Raw genomic sequence first — 19,954 nt, 5'->3', positions numbered from 1 at the left:
GTGTTTATTGTAAATCACGGAAGTATAACATGAGTTTCATGATGAAAGAGATATCTTTTTCATCTCTGTATCCCTAGTTCTGTAGTAAATTGTATAGCATATAATTGGCAAACAATACACATTTTTAAAATTAGTATTTTATTAGCATATAAGAGTTGTACAGGGGGATACATTGTGGTATTTGCATATGTACTTACAATATATCTTAGACCTAGGGCGGTTTTGACAATGCTGCATAATTTTATTCTTTTACAGCAATGCACGCTTGAAGTTAAGGTATTTGTGGCAGAGCCCCTACTGACCGCAGCCCAGGTCTTAGAGAGCAATCTACTGAAGGTCACATTGGAGGCTGCCTACTCTATACCTGACTCATTCATTCCTGTAGGGCCTCAGCAGAACTACATGGTTGGTCTGCAAGTTCCATCAGTTGGAGAGGTAAAACTCTATTGCCATATATTCATGTGAATTCAAACAAGTCTGTACTCATATGACCATCTCTTATCTCCTACGGTTTCATTCTACTAATGACTGAGATTTATTTTAGTCTTAAAAATAAAGTTTCTTTCTGTTTTATATATTTATAATTTACATAGTCATGTAATATATTATACATTACATATAGCTTATATTAATCAGTATATGTTTATGGTAGGAAATATGTAAGACATTTAAAAGTTGCTGATATTTTGGTATGTATACATTTTTTTTTTTTTTTGCATTACTGGGGTTTGAACTTAGGGCCTCTACTGGGGTTTGAACGCAGGGCCCCGTGCTTGCTAGGCTCTACCATTTGAACCATTCCATCAGCCCCAGTCCTTCCTTGGTTTTAGGTATTTTTAAGTCATAGAGTCTCAAGAACTATTTGCCCAGGCTATCTTCAAACTTGATCCTCTTGATCTCTGCTCCTGAGTAGCTAGGATTATAGTTGTGAGCCACCAGAGCTCAGTCTTGGGTTGTTTTAAATGCATATTTTTGTAAGTTTTGTATAATGTACTTCATTATACAATGCTTTCTCTTAACTCCCTGTTATTTTCTTAGGCCAGATTTCTAGAAATAGGAACATTTGGGGATGAGTCTTTTGAGGCTCTTGGCAGAGTTTTCCAAATTGCTTGCTATAAAAGGCTTATTATGATCAGTTAACACTCTTACCTGCCTTATTGCCAGAGCTGTTTGTATGGACTACATTTGTGCAGTAGCAGTTGTCTAGCTTATCATTTGAGATATAGGGAGTTCCTAAACACTGGACTTTCAGTCCTGACACTGGGATAGTTGTAGGCAAATCTGGGTGGGACAACCCACATTACAATTCAAGGCAGATCTACACATTGCCCCTCTCCAACTCTGGGTTTCTTTTACATTTTTTTCTCTTTGTTTTTACTCATTTTGATTTTTAAAAGTACCTATTTATTTATGTGAGTACTTTTCTTCTGGAGAGCTTTGTATTATCCTTATTGATTTGTTAAATTCCTCATTTACTTTTTGGAAAATAATGCTTTTTCAAGTTTGCCAATTTATTTGCTATTATATTTGCTTCTGGTTTATTACTTATTTTTTAATTACATTGGCATAGAAAAGGTTTTCTTAAATAATTAAATATTTTCCTTCAGGAATTTTAGTTTTCCTTATAGGTTTCATTTTAAAGTTGTAAAGGACTCCCTCATTCTGATATTTGATGAAAAGTCGTCCTTCCAGGTTCTGGTTTTATGCACGGTCTTAGTCCCAGCTGCCTGTCCTGCATAGGGCAGCGTTATTTAGAGTGAAATTTCCCTAGGTTGGTACAGCATCAGCTCATGAGTTTATTCCTTGAGTGTTAAGTTGCCACTGCCCAGTCTGGCCCCTCTAGAGTCTTATTTACTTCTTTTAACTTTGGCTGTTAAAACTTTTGCTATTCTGAGTGAGGTGCTGGTGGATTACACCTGTAATCCTAGCTACTATTGAGGCAGAGATTAACAGGATCACAGTTAGAGGTCTGTCTGGTCAAATAGTTTGCGAGACCCTATCTCAAAAAAACCCAACACACACACACACACACACACACACACACACACACACACACATGCACACAAAAGGGGCTGGCAGAATGGCTCAAGTGGTAGAGCACAGCTGCCTAGCAATGTAAGGCCCTGAGTTCAAACCCCTCTACCACCAAAAAAAACCAACCAACCAAACAAACAAACAAAACACCCCAACACTTGCTATTCTGTTTTACCCAGTATGTCTATGTGTTTGTTGCTGGAGTGGGGTCTGCTGACCTTAGTTTGTTATGGTGTTGGAATTAAAACTCTCTTTTCATTGAAAAGCCATTTATATTTCCTTTCCAGTAAACTCCCTGTTCTTATTCTTTGTTTTTTTAAAATTTTTATTTATTTGTTTATTTTGGTGGTGCTAGGATTTGAACTCAGGGCTTTGCCCTTACTAGGCAGGCATTCTATTACTTGAGCTATGTCCCTAATTGTCCTTTTTAATTTTTAAGATGTAAGACTTTTCCTGCTTTCACACTTGAAATCTTTTTTATTTGGGTAAATTGATCAAAGTACATAATATAGATGTATGCAAATATCACAAACCCCTTTGCTCAATTAACTTGTGTTAATAAAAGTTTTTAATTTTTTTTAAAAATTAAAATTCATTTTATTTGAAACATTTCAAACACACACAAAAAATATAGGAAATAATGTAATGAACTTCATGTGGCCAGCACCAGCTTCGTTAGTTCATCAGTGCCAGCTTTTTCCAATCATATATCCTTGTACCTAACCACCCCCAACACACCCACAGTTTTTTATTCTAGAGTATTTTAAACTACTTAAAGACATGGTATTTTATGAAACTTTTCCTATTGATTTGTAAATCTTTGTGTATTAAAGAAATTAGCCCTTTGACTGGGATGTGTGCTGCAAATAATTTTTTTCAGTTTATTGACTTTGTTTCAGGTATCTTATTTCCTCAAGATTTATTTTGTTTCATATGATTAATTTTTTTTGCAGTGCTGGGGTTTGAACTCAAGACTTCATACTTGCTAGACAGGCACTCTACCACTTAAGCCACTCTGCCAGCCCTTTTTGTGTTGGGTATTTTCAAGATAGGGTGCCTCAAACTATTTGCTTGAGCTGACCTTGTACTGAGATCCTCCTGATCTCTGCCTCCCTGGTAGCTAGAATTATAGACATGAACCACTGGCACCAGCTCATGTGATTAAATATCATTTTTATGTATAATTTCTGGGTTTTATGTCATACTTGGACTGTCCCCACTCTTACTTTTGAAAACCTTCCTATGATTTTCTTCTAGACTTTAATAGTTTTGCTTCCTTTTTTTTTCCTACCTCACTCTCTTCCTCCCTCACTCTGTTCCTTCATTCCTTTCTCCCTTTAATATTGAATTTATTTGACCTAAGAAATTTAGTGGTATTTAATTTTTTTCTTTTTCTTTTGGCAGTACTGGGGATTGAACTCAGGATCTTACCCTTGAGCCACACTTCCATCCTTGGATATTCTTGAATTTTTTTTCATATGAACTTTGCAGTCAGCTTATCTATTGTAGAAAATAATCCCATTTGCTGTTTTTATTGGGATGGTGTTAAAATTAAATACATAGATTAATCTAGAAAGAATCACGATTATATGCTTCCTATGTAAGAACAGGGAGTGTGATTTTCTACTAACCTACGTCTTCTGTTATGCCCTGAGTCTCATTCAAATTTTCTCCATACAAATCTTGCATACTCTATTGGATTTGTAACATATATAGTAATAGGATAAAGAACATGATTGTACACTGAATCTCCAAAAATTCGCATACCTATTAAAAAAACAACACGGGCTGGTGGAGAGGCTCAAGAGGTAAGGACTCCTGCCTAGCAAGCATGAGACCCTGAGTTCAGACCCCAACATGCCAAACAACAACAACAACAACAAAACCATCTTTTGATCCATTATGAGTAATTTTTGTATTTGGTGTTAAGTACGGGCCCAATGTCATTCTTTTGAATGTGAATATCCAGTTTTTCCTTCATTTGTTAGAAGACTCTCCTTTCCCATTGAATGAATGATCTTGTCACCCTCAATTTAGACAATTTTTTGGTCATTGTTCTTGTTATGGAGGAGCAGAGTTTCAGAGATCCTTACTCTGCCAGTCTAGAAATTCCTGAGTTTGACAAAAGATTTTTTGCTTAACCCAAAGGGCTAGAATTATTGTTTGTAATACATAGATACTAAATTTTATTAGAGACTTCATAATTGCTTTTGACAGTTGTAGCAATTTACATTGACTATGTTTAAAAAATACTATTTTTGGCTGGTGGAGTGGTTCAAATGGTACAGTGCCTTCCTCATACTTGTAAGACCCTGAGTTCAAACCCCAGTCCTACCAAAAAAAAAGCACAAAAATACTATTTCTATTATGAATATTTACTTATTTATTTATTTTTGGTGGTAGTGGGGTTTGAACTCAGGGCTTCACACTTGCTAGGCAGGTATTCTACCACATGAGCCACTCCACCAGCCTTTACTCTGAATATTTTCAGCACTTAATATTTTCAAATTTGAGTTTGCCAATCTATGGTTTAAAATGGTATCTCATTGTAATGTATATTTCACTGATTATTAACTTATGTGTTTTTATTTAAATGTCAGATTTTCTAGCTTCCTCTTCTATGTATTATCTATTCGTATCTTTCATCAATTTTCTATTGCAAGTACATTTTAGATAAATTATAAGATAAAAATGCTATATTTTTAGTTTCTTGTCAGATTTTGGTTTGTTTTTTTAAAAAGTAATTTTTAAACAGGTACAATCTTAACTTTCATATAAATAAAAATGATAGGGTTTGATCAAAGATTGCATTTAGGACTGGGAATATAGCTCAGTGGTTCAGTGCTTGTCTCCCATGCATTAGACCTTAGGCTCTGATCACCAGCAAAACACACAGACACACACACACACACACACACACACACATACACACACACATGATTTCATTTAATTAGAGAAGAAATCAGTAAAATGTAAAAACCATGTCAAAGGAGAATCTGAAGAAGTGACCTTTAAACAGGCTCCAGGAATGCTCAAATGAGTTTAATAATAATTCAAAACTTGTCATTAGCCCTAGGGCAATAATCAATTATGTTCCCATTGGACACAATATATTTGCATATCTATGGATAAGAGTAATTTATGTTATTATAAATCTTCTATAAATTATAGAATAGTAAAATAACATAAAGACAGTGAAGGGCACAGGTCCCTATATAGAATCAGATAAATGACACAAGGATATGTTTGATAACACCAAGCATTCCTTTGAAAAGATACTCAGTAATCTTTTTGTCCATTTCAAAGTCCCTTACAGTTTTTTCTCATGTATGATATTTGTTTCTGTAGAAGGATTATATAATTTTATTCAAGAATGGAAATCTGAAGCTTGGAGGGGAAAGAGAACCTGTTCCTCGGCCCAAAAAGTGGCCTATTGCCAACATTCTGGCTCCAGGAGCTAATAACATTCCTGATGCATTCATTGTTGGTGGTCCCTATGAAGAAGAAGAAGGAGAACTCAACCATTCTGAGGTGAGAGTGAGCAGGTTTTTGTGATAAACTCAATGCATTGATAGATCAAATATTTTGTGAATCTCTGTCATTTATACATGTCACTTGTCAAAATGAAACAATTATATGTCTAGATAAAATAGTGATGTATCTAATTTTGATGAAAATGTTTCTCAACTTAAACCCAACAAACAAATTATATATGAAATTTACTCTTTAATTTATTTTATGTTTATTTCCTTTTTGCATAGGCAATTGTGTTAGTCAGCTTTCTTCCACTATAATGAAATATCTGAGATAATAAGCTTATAAAGAGAAAAGGTTTATTTTGGTTCACATTTTTGTGGCAAGGCAGCACATTGTGGCAGAAGTTCATGGCAGTACAAATCACTCACCTCATAGCCAGGAAGCCAAAGGAGAAAGAAGAAGGGACTAGAGTCCCACAGTATCCTTTGAGACCATGCCCACAAAAGCCTTAGACCCACGTATTGTGGTTCACATTTCTGTGTGTTGCGGGGGTACTGGTGATTAAATCCAGGGCTTCACCCTTGCTAGGCAAGTGCTCTATCACTTGAGCTACAACTCTAGCCCTAAATTTCCCTTTTTAAAGGTTCCACAACCTCTTAGCAGTACCTTTTACATATGGGCCTTTGGGGACATTCAATACCCAAAGTATAGCATAATAATACAGTCACAGTTCAAAGTTCACACACACACACACACAGAGCGAAAATCTTCTACTAATGTCTCTTCTTAATTCCTTCCCTATCTCACTATCCTAGTAGTTACCTTTGTTACAATTTTTTGTGTTTTCTTGTAGATACTTCTTATACATATAAAAGCAAATAAATATAATCAAAGGAAGACTAAAAGAATCATTTAGAAAAGTAAAGAAAAAGTTTCCTCGTAAAAGAGTGAGAAGAGGGCTGGTGGAGTGGCTCAAGTGGTAGAGCACCTGCCTTGCAAGCATGAGACCCTGAGTTGAAACCCCAGCACTACAAAAAAAAAAAAAAAAAAAAAGAGTGGGAAGGAGTCAGACATCAGGACTAGCTCACCAAATAAAAATTAACAAGTATTTAAAAGAAAACAACATAAAATTGACAGGGTTACCCCATTTACATGATGAAAAACTCTGTTTTTTTTTTTAATTTGATTATCAGCTTTTCAAAGGTCACAAAATACCTTCAGACTTCAACATAGTAAAAGGGATCTTTTTTTTTAGGGAATCCCAAAATATGGGAAGTATTTGAAATCTTATTATTTCTAGAACTAAAACCTGTCAGGAAGACACTGTTATTTTTGCTTCTTTGCAGGGTATAAAGTACTTCTGTTTTTTGATTTTTAAAATGAGTATATAAAGTGCTTAGTAATTTTGGAAGCAGGGGAAAATATCCTTTTTTTTGCCTCATATATGTATATAGACACTAAGATACACATACATGTATTCTTTCCCCATCATATTTTTATACAAATGTAAAAGAGTGTGTACTTACACACACTGTCATACAGTGCACACTGTTAAAAGTTGCTTTGTTTTATTTTATAATGTAGTGTATCTTGGAGAAATATTCACATCACTTCATAAGGAACATTTTCATTCTTTTGCTTTTATGTATTTGCTATGTGACATTAAATAGACATATTTTAATTTACTTATTCAGTCTCCTACTAATGACATTCAGGGTTTGAAGTTATTCTTTTTCTTCTCCTCTTCCTCCTTCTCCTCTTTTTTTTTTTTTTGTAATTACAAGGCAGGTGCTGTACCATTTGAGCCAGTTGTCACCCCTTTTTTTAATGTCAGGTATTTTTGAGATAGGGTCTCACAAATTATTTGTCTGGGCTGTCTTTGAACAGTGATTCTCCTGTTCTCTGCCTTCTAACTTCTGAGTAGCTAGGATTCCTGGCATGAGCCACCAACACCTGCATGGAAAGATTCATTTTCCTTCACAATTGACTTTTGTGGTGTTTTTACTTATTCATTTATTTATTTATTTTGAGACAAGTTCTTGCTATATAACCCAGCTGGCCTTGATCTTGAGTTCCTTTTGCCTCAGCTTCCGGATTGCTGTGATTACAGCTGTGCACCCAGCCTCTGGAAAACTTTTAAAACAATGGCAATGGCAAAGCCCTAATCAGACAAATTGCATAAGAATTTACTTCTAAAATGCTGAATGGAGCTTCATTATAGCTCCGTGGTACCACACTTGTCTCACATGCATGAGGCCCTAGGTTGAGTTTGATACCCAGCACTGCAAAAAGCAAAAACGACAAAGACAAAAACAAAATCTCAGCTGAGCACTGAGGTGCCTTAACATGTAAGGCCCTGAGTTCAGACCCCAGTACTGAAAAGAAAAAAAAAAATCTCCCCACAGACCAGGCATGGTGCTACTTGGTAAACTGAGATGGGAGAATCACTTTGAGTCCAGGCATTCAAGACCTATCTCAAAATAAATACTATTGGCCTCCTGGTGCTTACCATAGGCTGTGTTCTTGCACTGACTGTATAAAAATTATAGAGGAGGCAAAGTAAGCCTACTCTGTATATAGCCCAGCCCAGGCCCTATATTGTAAATGGCAAGACATGGGAGAAAATAAGTCAATACTATTACTCTCCAGGAGTGTCTGGGGGAGTTGCTGTTTTTACACTCCCAAGTGATTTTAATTTGCATCCAGGGTTGAAAATCACCAATCAAGGTTATGTGAATGAATATTTGATGCCTAGCACTGGATTGATGTAAGGATTATTTGAGTAATTTATATTATATACTTTATACATACATGAAATTTTAAAGTGGAGTTAGTAGTTGCAGTAGTAGCCATTGTAGTAATGAAAGTATTGTGATCAAATCTATCAAAAGAACACCTCACAGATTGAGCAGGATGAAACTATGGCACACACAGAGAACAAAATTCCCTATCTTATTATTTTTCAGGACAGGGAATTTAGGAATCAAGCAGAGTGCATAAAGAAAAGGATTATTTGGGACTTGGAAAGTCGCTGCTACCTTGATCCTTCTGCAGTTGTCAGGTAGGAACGGAAAGGGAGTATGTCTCACCAGCAAAGACTATAGGTGGGAAGAAAGTTATTTTTGTTGGTTTTCTTCATATTCAGGTTAAGGCAATTTGAGACTTTTTCTACCACTGCATTCACATGAGTTAGATATTATGTTCATCTGCTCATAACAGAGCCCCCCAGTGATGATGGCTCAACAAGGTAAGGTTTGAACTAAGGGCCATGTGCTTGTTAGGAGATGCTCTGAGCGATGCCTCCAGCTCTTTTGCTTCAGGTATTTTTTTTTATTTTTAGTTTTATTCATTTCTTTTCTTTTTTTTTTTTTTTTTTTGGCACCACTGGGGCTTGAACTGAGAGCTTGCGAGGCAGACACTCTTACTGCTTGAGCCACTACATCAGCCCTGCTTTAGGTAATTTTCAAATGTGGTCTTGTGTTTATGCCCAGGCCTGCTGGACTGTGATTCTCCTATTTATGCTTCCTACATAGCTGGTATGACAGGCATGTACTATCACACCCAACTTTTATTGGTTGAAATGGGGTCTTTCAAACTTTTTGCCCAGGCTGACCTCTAGCCATGATCCTCCCAATCTCTGCATCCCTAAGAGCTAGGATTACAGGCGCAAGTCACCATGTATCCAGCCTTAATATTTCTTTTTGCTCCCCCTTTTTAACACACACCTTCCATCCACAAATCTTGAATCTCATGGTTCAAGATTTCTAGGTCTCTAGCATGCACATTCACATTGCCAGCAGGATGCTGGAAGAGGGAAGTGGTCGTAGATAAAAAACGACACATACAAGTTATTCCCCCTTAGGGTTCCTAGGCCCTTAGAACTTTTCTGGAATCAACTTCTGTTTACATCTTAATTGGATATCTGGATACAAAAAAGGCTAGAAAATAGATTGTTTTCTACATTGTTACACTGCCTAAATCTGGATTGTATAGGTAACTATCAGTCTCAGTCACAGTGACCTGGTGATTAGAGAGAGCTGAGAAACAGAAGATTATCAATATATGCAAAATAGGAATGAACAGCTCTGCGTTTTCAAAAATTAGTAGAATATTTTTTAGAATAATTGTAGATTTCTAGAAAAATTGAGTGGATATTTCAGGGACTTTTTATGAAATTCTGGTCCTCCACTTGGTCATGTTGTATAATTCTTTTTATACATTGTTGGACTTGATTTGCTAATGTTTTATTGAGGATACATTATTACTATTATTACTTCAAAGAAATAGTTTTATCTCTTAGATCAATTAAGAACTAAGAAAAATTTTTAATTTTGTTTTACCTTAATTTTTAACATTTTCTGATGTTCTTCCTTTTGTTCTGAGTGTCTGACCATAACATTTTCCTTGTCTCTAAATAAACTTTTAGCATTTCTTACATATATACTAGTACACATATTCATATAATCTCTCCCTATCAAGGCAGTCTACTGGACATAAGTTTACTTCCATGTTTGTTTGTCTAAGAAAGTCTGTATTTCTCCTTCACATTTGAAGGATAATTTCAATGAGTAAAGAACTCTAGGCTGGTGGGTGGAGGGTGAATCTTTCAAATTTAAATATTTTACTCCACTCTCTTGCCTACATGGTTTCTGAGGAAAAGTCCAATGTAATTTTTATCCTATTCCTCTAAAGGTAAGATATTTTTTTCTTCCAAGATTTTCTCTGGCTTTGATTTTCTGTGGCTTAAATATGATATAGGTAGGAGTAGATTTTTTGGCATTTATTGTGCTTGGTGTTCTCTGAATTCCTGTACCTATGGTTTGGTCAAACTATCAGCTCTTATTACTTCAAATATTTCTTCTGCTCCTTTCTCTTTTCTCCTCCTTGTATTCCTGTTGTGTTCATGTTGCACATTTTATAATTGTCCCACAATTCTTGGACATTCATATTGTTATGATTTTTTTCACTTTTTCCTGTTTACATTTAAGTTTGGAAGTTTCTGTTGACATATCGTCAAGCTCAGTGATTCTTTCTTCATCCATGTCCAGTCTTGTGATAAACCCATCAAATGAATTATCCATTTTTGTTAATGTTTTTTATTTTAATTTGATTCTTTTGCATTTCTTTTGATTCTTTTACATTTCCTGTCAATTCTTAAAATTTCTATGTCTTTGCTTGTATTATCCATTTGTTCTTGCATACTATCTACTTTTTCCACTAGAGCTCTTAACATATCAATTATAGTTATTTTAAATGCCCTATCTGATAACTCCAAAATTTGTGTCATTTGTGTCATATTTGAGGCTACTTCTAACGCTAGTTTTATCTCTTTAGACTAGTCTTTCTTGCCTTTTAGCATTCTTTGTAATTTTTTTTATTGACAGTTGGGTACTATGTATTGGGTAATAGGAATTGAGGCAATTAGAGTTTTTAGTGTGAAGTTTTATCTTAATCTGGTTTGGAGCTGGGATATATTTAATGTTTTTTGTAGTTTTAAGTGCCAGAGGCTTTGGGTTCATTTTCCCTTCCTCCCTGTTTTTTCTTTCTTTTCTTTTGCAGGAAAGGGCTGCCTCAGAACTCCTTAAATAGTCTGTGTTTTACACTTCTTTCAGTCATGATTCACTGTTCTTATACTGGAACCCTGTTGATTTTGTGGCAAATTGTTGGGGAGAGGAAGCATTCTCTGTATTTTAATGAGTTTGAGTCCTTGGACTGTAACTTCCAGAAATGTTTAGATTTTTTTTTTCTTTTCTTACAACTTTCAGTGAGACAGAAGGCTGGACAGAGCTGGAATTGTTTAATTGCCCTACCCTCAGATCAGTTAAGGCTCTGGTGAAGTAGCCTCCCTTAAAGGTCAGGCCTTTGAAATATTTGAGAATATTTAAAATAGTTACTCTTTTCTGGTTTCCCTGCCTAAAACACAGGATGAACCTGACTCCGGCCTCCTGGATTTAAAACCCATGAAAATGTTAGACTAGAATCGAACTCCAAGGTAGTCAACTGTCAGCCTCCAACCATTTTCAAAATTTCCATTGAAGTATTTCTACTAGTTACTCTCCAGTGGCTCCTGTTGCCTGTCCACTGATCTTCCACATTGATCCTCTGTATTTTCCTCCACATTTCGGGTCACAGCTTGCCCTTAACTTCAATTCTCTGATAAAGCTAAGAAAAACTGCTGATTTTCAATTTGATTAGCTTTTTTTCTTACTGTGATGACTATAGACACTGCCTTAATGCTGTATCAGAGCTGAAACTGCAAGCCCCACTCTATTTTTACAGTACCAATAAACACATTTTTATTATTTGCAGAAGTGGAATTTATGGTTCAAAGATTATTTACATTTTTAAGGCTTTTCTTTTTAAAAAAGAGTCTTGTTATGTAGCCCAGGGTAGCATGGAACTTGACTTCAGGATCCACCTCTCTTAACCCCATTAAGGAGTTTGATTCATATTGCCAAATTATGGCCAAAAATGTAAAGTTGAGTAAAATTATTTTTGAAATTTTTAAAGGCTTAAAGAAAAATTATCAACCTAGCCAGGCATGATGGTACACTTGTAATTCTAGCATTAGTGAGGCTGAGGCAGGTTGTGAGTTTGAAACCAGCCTAGGCTACATGGGAAGTCCTGTCTCAAAGAAACAACAAAAAAATCACTTACCTAATACAATTTTTTTATGTGTATGTAGTTATATGTATTGCATCACTTTCAAAAAGAGAAGAATATTTCCATTATCCTGACCCCATTTTTGCATACAATGTTAATGGACTTGTTTGTTTTGGACAGTACTGAAGTTTGAACTAGTAGGGGCTTCATACTTGTTAGGCAGGCACTGTACCACACCTCCAGCTCAATAGACTGATTTTTGACTTTCAGTTTTCAGAAGCGAATTGCTGATTGCCGGTTTTGGCCTGTAGAGATCACAAGAGTTCCTCTGATTGCTGCACCCAAAGGGAAGGCTGGCAAACTTGATAAGGTAAATATGTACACTCAACAATATTTATTAAGGTGGGTATGGTAGTGTATACCTATAAGCCCAGCCATCAGAAGGCTGAGGCAAGAGGGTTGGCTTGAGCTTAGAAGTTTGAGGCCAAACTGGGCAACATAGCAGATCCAGTATCAAATTGTTTTAAAAAAAATTATACGGGAAGTGCTGGGTTAGACCAAACCTGGTTTTCTGCCTCTAATTCTGACACGAATAGAAAATATGAATGGATATGCTATTGTTCCTAGGGTGAGCAACTCATGCTGATTTGCCCTAGGCTTTTTTTTTTCCTGGTTTAGCACTAAAAGTCTCATGTCCCAGGAAACCTCTGTATCCTGGGAAAACCAGTATTATTGACACCCCCTCCATAGTTCTCTGTTTTTTACTAATAATTTTCCAGGCTTTATCTCAGATATTCTGTATTCCCTTGGTCCTTTATTATAATTAAAATAACCATTTTTCTAAGGTCAAAGTTGGCAATATGGTTCAATCTACTACATTTTTAAAAATTTCTTTTAGACTTACCTACAAAATGTTTTAGACTTCTAATTAATGTGATAGCATTAATAGATGCACCAGCATTCTGAAAAGATATAGCTTTGATGAGCCTAGGGCATGCTCTCTAACTTCTTCCCATGCATGTCTGGTCTTTCCTGGCTGCTCATAAATTTCCTGAGGGTAAAGATCATGTAGTAGTCTGCTTTATATTCTCCACAGTACTTAGCTTGATGCAGGTACTTAACAAGTATTAAGTTATTTCACTGATTTTAAGAATAGGGTTTTTTAGCCAGGTGCAGTGACTCATGCCTGTAATCCTAACTACTATAGAAGTAATCAGGAACATCTCAATTGTAGTTCAAGGCCAGGCTAGACAAAAAGTTAGTGAGACCTCATTTCAGCAAACAAGCCATATGTAGTGGTTCACAGCTACAATCTCAGTTACGTGAGAGGTATAGGTAGGAGGATCAAGGTCTCAGGCCAGCTTCAGGCCAAAAGCATGAGACCCTATCTAAATAAATAACTAAAAGCAAAGTAAGACTGGGAGTGTGGCTCAAGCAGTGGAGCACCTGCCTAGTAAACAGGTACAAAGCCCTGAATTCAAACCCCAGTACTGTCAAAAAATAACATGAAAAGAAATGAAGTAAAATAAACTAGGTTTTTTGCATGATAGAAATAATACCACCATTTAACCATTCCCCCATCTTTTATATAATATATTGGTTAACTTCCCTTAGATTTCCAAGCCATATAATGTTATCACATGAACGTAGAACTTTTTAAATCTAGTATGTAATTATTATCATAGTTGGTAAAATCAAAAAGATTGCTCTTAAGCTTGGAGTTTAATGTTTTCTCTCAAAAATTGATTTTTTTTCCTCATAAAAGCCAAAAGCATACAGCCAATGAAAATGATTTCGAGTAAATGTATTGACATGCTGGTCATCTTTGCAGTGAGTGTAGATGGGATTAGGTATTGCAGGTGCACAGTGGAAAGTCCTTCCTCCTCCCTCATCTATGGCAGATATTGCCAATTGATGGAAGCCCACTCCTCTGACCCAGATTAATACACAAAGCCTTGCCAGCAAAGCTTGGCCCCTGGGAGATGAGAGGTGAGTGAGCCGCTCACAGCTGGTACTCAGGATTTGAATCTGTCAACTACAGTTAAGAGTCAGAGCTTCTCATTATGTTTTGGATGTTATTATTTTTCTAAAGCTTCATTTTCTCCTAAGAAGTCACATGGTAAATTGGATTTTTTTGGTTGAATATATGTAGTGTCAGTTAATTTGAATATGTATTAATTTATATATTATCTCAGTGATCATGAAGGTAATGAAACTAAGTCTCAAAATGTCTAGTAACTGGTCCAAAGATACATAGCTAGTTAAGTAGTAGAGTTAGCTCCTAAAACTGACTGAACTACTGAGTCACAGCTTCACATCATATAGAACATTGCTTTGTAGCACTGATGACTCTGGTTTTATTCCTTTAGACCGAAGATGAAAGTCAACTCTCATTTCATGGTGTGGCCTATGTTAATATGGTGCCATTGCTGTATCCAGGTGTGAAGAGGATTCGGGGAGCTTTTCATGTTTACCCTTACCTAGACAGCACAGTCTTTGAAAAGGTAAGAAAAAATTAAATGAAAGGTATCATCCCTATCTTATCATTTATATACACATATATGTATATGCACATACATATGTATATATGTATATGCTTACTTACATCTTTAGCATATATATCTTTGAAAGTGATATTTAGAACTAGTTGGTATACTGGGATGCTTAAATACTCTTGAAGTCATTCTCCTTTGGACCTTAGAAACTTGAAGATAATGTAGAACCCCAAATTGGAAACAACCTAAATCTCCATCAAGAGGTGAAGAGAAAAACAAATTATGTAATATATCTATTTAGTGAAATACTGCTTGGCAATAAAAAGGAATGAAATATTGATGCATATAACATGAGTGAATCTCAAATGCATTATACTAAAGGAAAGAAGCCAGACAAGTACATACTATACAGTTCCATTTATATGAAGCTTTAGGAGAGTAATCTAACAGTGACAGAAAGCACTAATGGTTGCTTGGGGATAAGGGTAGAGGGAGAGGTGGATTGCAAAGGAACGAGAGGAAATATTAGGACAATGTAAAAATTGGTTTTCTTTCCATAGGCAGGTAAGAGTGCAGAGTGTTTGTATTGCTTCACAACTGTGCAGCAGTGAATGAGAGTCATTTCACCTCACCTGTGCCACAGTAGACATTATCATATTTTCAAGAATTGTGTCATTTTACAAGTAAAATGATAATTTGCTATATTTAAATCCATTTCTTCAATTAATAAATAAGGCCACTGTCTCTTCTTATGTTTACTGGCCATTAGCACTTATTTTATAAATGCTGTTTCATGTACTTTGCCCACTAAAAATGTTGGTGTCACTTGGACATGGTGGCTCACATCTGTTATCCCAGCACATGGGAGGCAGAGGCAGTAGGATCACAGGCTCAAGACCAGTCTGGGTTATGAGAACCTGTCTCAAAAAAAAAAAAAAAAAGTTGGTGTGTTTTTTCTTTTAGAGTTGAGAAAAAAACCTTCATGTTTTAGGAATAGTAGCTATATTTTTTACATGTTTTCAAATATTTTCCATAGGTTTTTTGGAAAGGGTGGGCACTGGGGTTTTGAACACTGTGCAATTGCTACGCATGTGCTCTACCACTTGAGTCATGTCATCAGTCCTTTATTTCCCCTAGTTTTCAGTTTAAAACCGTTTTATTTAAAGTGGTTTCTTTTACATATAGAAACTTTTCATTTTTGGAATTTAGAATCTTTTCTTTGATGTCTTTTGTTGATTTTGAGAGTCAATATGAATTTGAGCCTTAATTCATATCTTTAGTCAATAGTTAATTTTATTTTATGGTCATCCTATTTAACTTTTTTTTGCAATGCTGGGATTTTAACTTAGGGGCCACACCTTGAGCCACTCCACTAACCCTTATTTGTGATGGGTTTTTTTGAAATAGAATCTCACAAATTATTTCCCCGGAGGCTGGCTTTGAACCATGATCCTCCTGACCTCTGCCTCCTGAGTAGCTAGGATTATAGGCATGAGCCACCAGCACCCAGCTTATAACTTTAATAAATTCATTTGAATTTTATTTTGATCTATGCTGTAACACTTTTGAATTCTTTTTTCATATATGTACACAGCATTAATAATTATTGTTTTGAATGGATGAATATTCTATCATTTTAATTTACCATAATTTACTAAGGCTTTCTTTATTGTTATATGTTGAATCTTATTTTTACTTTTTGCTATTCTAGATCCTCACAAAGTTTTCATGAGTATGAGCTTTTTGGTCCTATTAAGTTATTTCCTCAAGATAGATCCCTCTATAAATGTCATTTCTGGTTCAAAGGCTACTCAGAAAGAGTTTGCTGTTCAATTGGTGTGCAAGTAGATGATGGGTCTTTCATGATTTTATTACTGAAAAATAACTGTCCTAACAATGATGACATAATAATACACTTTTGCTGTTGTATTTTACAGAGGGTCCCCTTCCTAGGAAGCAACATGATAAAATTGACTTTTTTCTTGAATGTATAGATAGTCAACCGTCTGTTTCCATGGGGTGGGGAGGTTTGGTTCCAGTACAACCTGCAGATCCCATAATCCATGGATGTTCATGTATTTGAAGATTTATAGCAAGATTATTTATATTAACCCCAACTCACAACAACCCAAATGTCTGCAACTTGTAAATGGTAAACAAATGTAGTCTGCCTGTACTAAGGAATACGTGAATGCAAAAGGGATGGCTATTCTATTAACAATGCACTATCCCCACATCACTGGATCGTGCACATTAAGTGAGTAGCGTGTGTGGAATGTGAGATATGCTTTCTCTATAAAGCAAGGAATAAACTACTGATACATTCTATCATACAAGTGAACCTCAAAAATCACTCTTAAGTGAAAGAAACAGACAAAAGACTACATATTGTACAATATCACTTTTATGACAGTCATTATTCAACATATCCCAGAGTTGTGAAAAATTTTTTAAAGTTGGCATCTTTGAACCTGTGGTGTGTATCAATTATGGTAACGGTGGTAGGATCATGAGTGGTTTTTAGTATTTACAATTTTTCTGTAATACTTGAATTGTCTTTTTTTTTTTTTTTTTTTTTTGCGATACTGGGGCTTGAACTCAGGGCCTTCACCCAGAGCCACTCCACTAGCCCAATTTTTTGTGATAGGGTTTTTTGAGGTGGGATCTCATGAACTCTTTGCCTGGGCTGGCTTCAAACTGTGATCCTCCTGATCTCTGCCTCCTAAGTAGCTAGGATTACAGGCATGAGCCTTGGGCGCTTGGCGTGAATTGTTTTTTTTTTTAATTTAATTTTTATTTTTTGCAGTACTGGGGTTTGAACTCAGAGCCTTGCACTTGCTAGACAAGTGCTCTACCTTTTGAGCCACACTCCCAGCCCTGGATTGTCTTTTTAATAGCATTATTGAGGCATATTGACAAGTAAGAAACTGTATATAAAGTATATAATTTTAAAATTGACATGTGTGTATATGTATGTACATGTATACATACACACACACTAACCTGTGAAACGATTAGCATAATCAGGGGAAGAACATAAACATACACATCATTCCCTTAAGTTTTCTCATGCCCTCTGTTACTCCTTTCTTCCACTTTTGTCTTCCTTTTTTTAGGGGGAATGTTTGTCTTTTCACGCAGCTTAAATTATTTTGAGAATCATCCATATTGTTTAATGTAAACAGTTATAAAATTCTGCTACCAAAAAAATAAATAAATAACAGAATCAAGTCAATTATGCTTTTAACTTTGTCTCATTTGCCTGTGATTCATTACATTTTTGTTTGTTTCTTTTCAGACCAAATGTTTATACAGCGTATTCCGGGACACTGGTCATCATTTGATTCATAATAATAAAATAGGAGGAATTAATTCTCCACTGTCCAAACCTGTTTCTAAGACTCTGAAAGAAGATAAAACAGTGAAGGAAAAGGAACTTGATGGAAAGCTTCGGCCTGGGGATGTGGTAAGTTCTTGAGAAGGTGATTTGGTTTTTTTTTACCTGCCAGAGGCTTACATTGGTTTCTCATTTGATGACTCACGTTAATATATTTTGCTTTTTGATGCAATGTAGTGATCATTGTTCCTGCAGCCCTGAAGACCATAGAACCCAATTTTTGAGGTACATTCATTTTCTTTCAGCAAGCACCTAGTATAAGATCTCAGAGCTCAGATACTCCTTTGGAAGGTGAAACGCCTCTTACCCACAATCCAGAAGGACAGGTAACTATGCATAAAATTTTGGAAACTTAAACTTAAACTTCATCAGATCTTTACTGAAGGAAACAAATGTAGTGGGAAATGCTCAGGACAGGACATCAGAGTGACCATACTATGTTTGGCCATGGCTGGTATATGGCCTTGGGCAAATTTGTTTTGTTGAGACTCTGTAAAGTGAGGAGATAACTTTAAGGTCCTTTTTAGCATTAAATGTTATGACTTGTGTGGACTTTACTATGTTAAGCATCTGAGGGGTGCACCTGCCCTCAGAGTACTCAGCTGTTTTAGCAAAACCTGACTGATACATTACTAACCATGATACAGAATTTTGATGAGAGAGGTATAATATAGTATTTACAATATAAGCTCTGTGTAGGCTCAGAGGAGAACAACATTGATATCTCTTCAGATGGATAGTCTCAGGAAAGGCTTTATGGAAGAGGTAATATTGGAACTAAGCAGTGAGAAAGAGAACCCTTTGCTGGAAGAAGATGGGCGGGAGGGGGAGGGGCATTTCAGGGCAGGTGAACAGCTTGAATCAAGGCACAGAGAAAATTTACAAAAGTAGAAATTAAGATACATCAATCAATTCAGCATATGGTAGAGAAGAATGAAAGGAAAGGAGAGGTTCTAGAAAGGGGTGAGTAGGCAGAGGCGGAGTTCAGGTTACGGGAAAACTTGAATGTTTGTTAAAACATTTGGGTTTTATTCTGTAAAGGTGATGAGGAACTTGAGCCTCATCTTAGAGACTAACATCTTGGTTTTGTTTGTTTTGCAGTGCTGGGGATGGAAGCCAGGGCCTTGTACATGCTAGGCAGACACTCTACCACTAAGCTACATGTCCCGCCCATGGAAAGTTTTTAACACGGAGAATGTTAAGTTGTTTTCAGGATCCTGGCAAAAATCTGGGTAGAATTGTTTAGTAGTCAGAGTGGGTAAATGGTAGTGATCAGATTGTGGTGGGAAGGAGGAGACATTTCTGCAGGACCCATGAAAGAGGACTGCTGGAAGAAAAAATGGCATTCATTTAAAACACTTCCAAGAAAAGTATTATGAACAAGCTTGAAAGGACTTCAACTGAGATGAAAACTTCCAAGAATAAGAGTAAAATGCCTTTCCTCCAACAGATAGCCACTGTTGGTTTTCAATGATTTTTTTCTGTGTAAAAAAACATTTGAACAGTTGAGATCACACCATGTATGTGCTAGTATACATATTTTTCTCACTTAGTGTATTCTTAAGTCACTAAATTTTCATAAATATCTTCTATGGAAATAAATGAGAAAAATGTCTTTACAGCAATATTTAGAAGCAGGAACATACATTGTGTTGGAGATTCAGCTGGACAAAGCCTTGGTTCCAAAGCGAATGCCAGAGGAACTAGCCAGAAGGTATGCACAAGCAGTTTAGGTATAAAGAAGAGGAACTCAGTTTGGCCCCCAAAATGTAATTTTCTCTGGCCCTAACCACAGTTTTATGTTGTCTTTTTTCACAGGTGGAAATTTTTTGTTGTTATTATTGTTTCCTCATTGCAAAAGTTCATTTAAAACATTCTAGAAATTTGAAAACCACTTTTAACACCTTGGATTTCTGTCCTTCTGGAGTTATTTTAAAGCTTCTTTCTT

General features: G+C 35.9%; 1 protein-coding gene and 1 non-coding gene across 6 annotated transcripts in view; both read left to right on the top strand.

Moving 5' to 3' along the window:
- Positions 1–19,954, top strand: part of Cfap70 (cilia and flagella associated protein 70) — a 92,553-nt gene that overhangs the window by 31,080 nt on the left and 41,519 nt on the right. For all 5 annotated transcript variants that reach the window (XM_074079137.1, XM_074079136.1, XM_074079135.1 and 2 more), the window contains 8 exons: positions 256–435; positions 5,383–5,565; positions 8,478–8,572; positions 12,385–12,484; positions 14,484–14,618; positions 17,908–18,075; positions 18,252–18,332; positions 19,629–19,720. In XM_074079137.1, coding sequence (XP_073935238.1) covers positions 256–435; positions 5,383–5,565; positions 8,478–8,572; positions 12,385–12,484; positions 14,484–14,618; positions 17,908–18,075; positions 18,252–18,332; positions 19,629–19,720 — 1,034 coding nt within the window. The remainder of the gene's footprint in view (positions 1–255; positions 436–5,382; positions 5,566–8,477; positions 8,573–12,384; positions 12,485–14,483; positions 14,619–17,907; positions 18,076–18,251; positions 18,333–19,628; positions 19,721–19,954) is intronic.
- LOC141425364 (small nucleolar RNA SNORA51) lies at positions 8,004–8,129 on the top strand. The gene has a single exon (XR_012450420.1). It is a non-coding gene; the product is annotated as a small nucleolar RNA SNORA51 (small nucleolar RNA).

The sequence above is a fragment of the Castor canadensis genome, chromosome 7 (assembly GCF_047511655.1).
Source record: "Castor canadensis chromosome 7, mCasCan1.hap1v2, whole genome shotgun sequence".
In the NCBI taxonomy this organism is placed as follows: Eukaryota; Metazoa; Chordata; class Mammalia; order Rodentia; family Castoridae; genus Castor; species Castor canadensis.
This window is presented reverse-complemented; position numbering and strand designations above follow the sequence as displayed.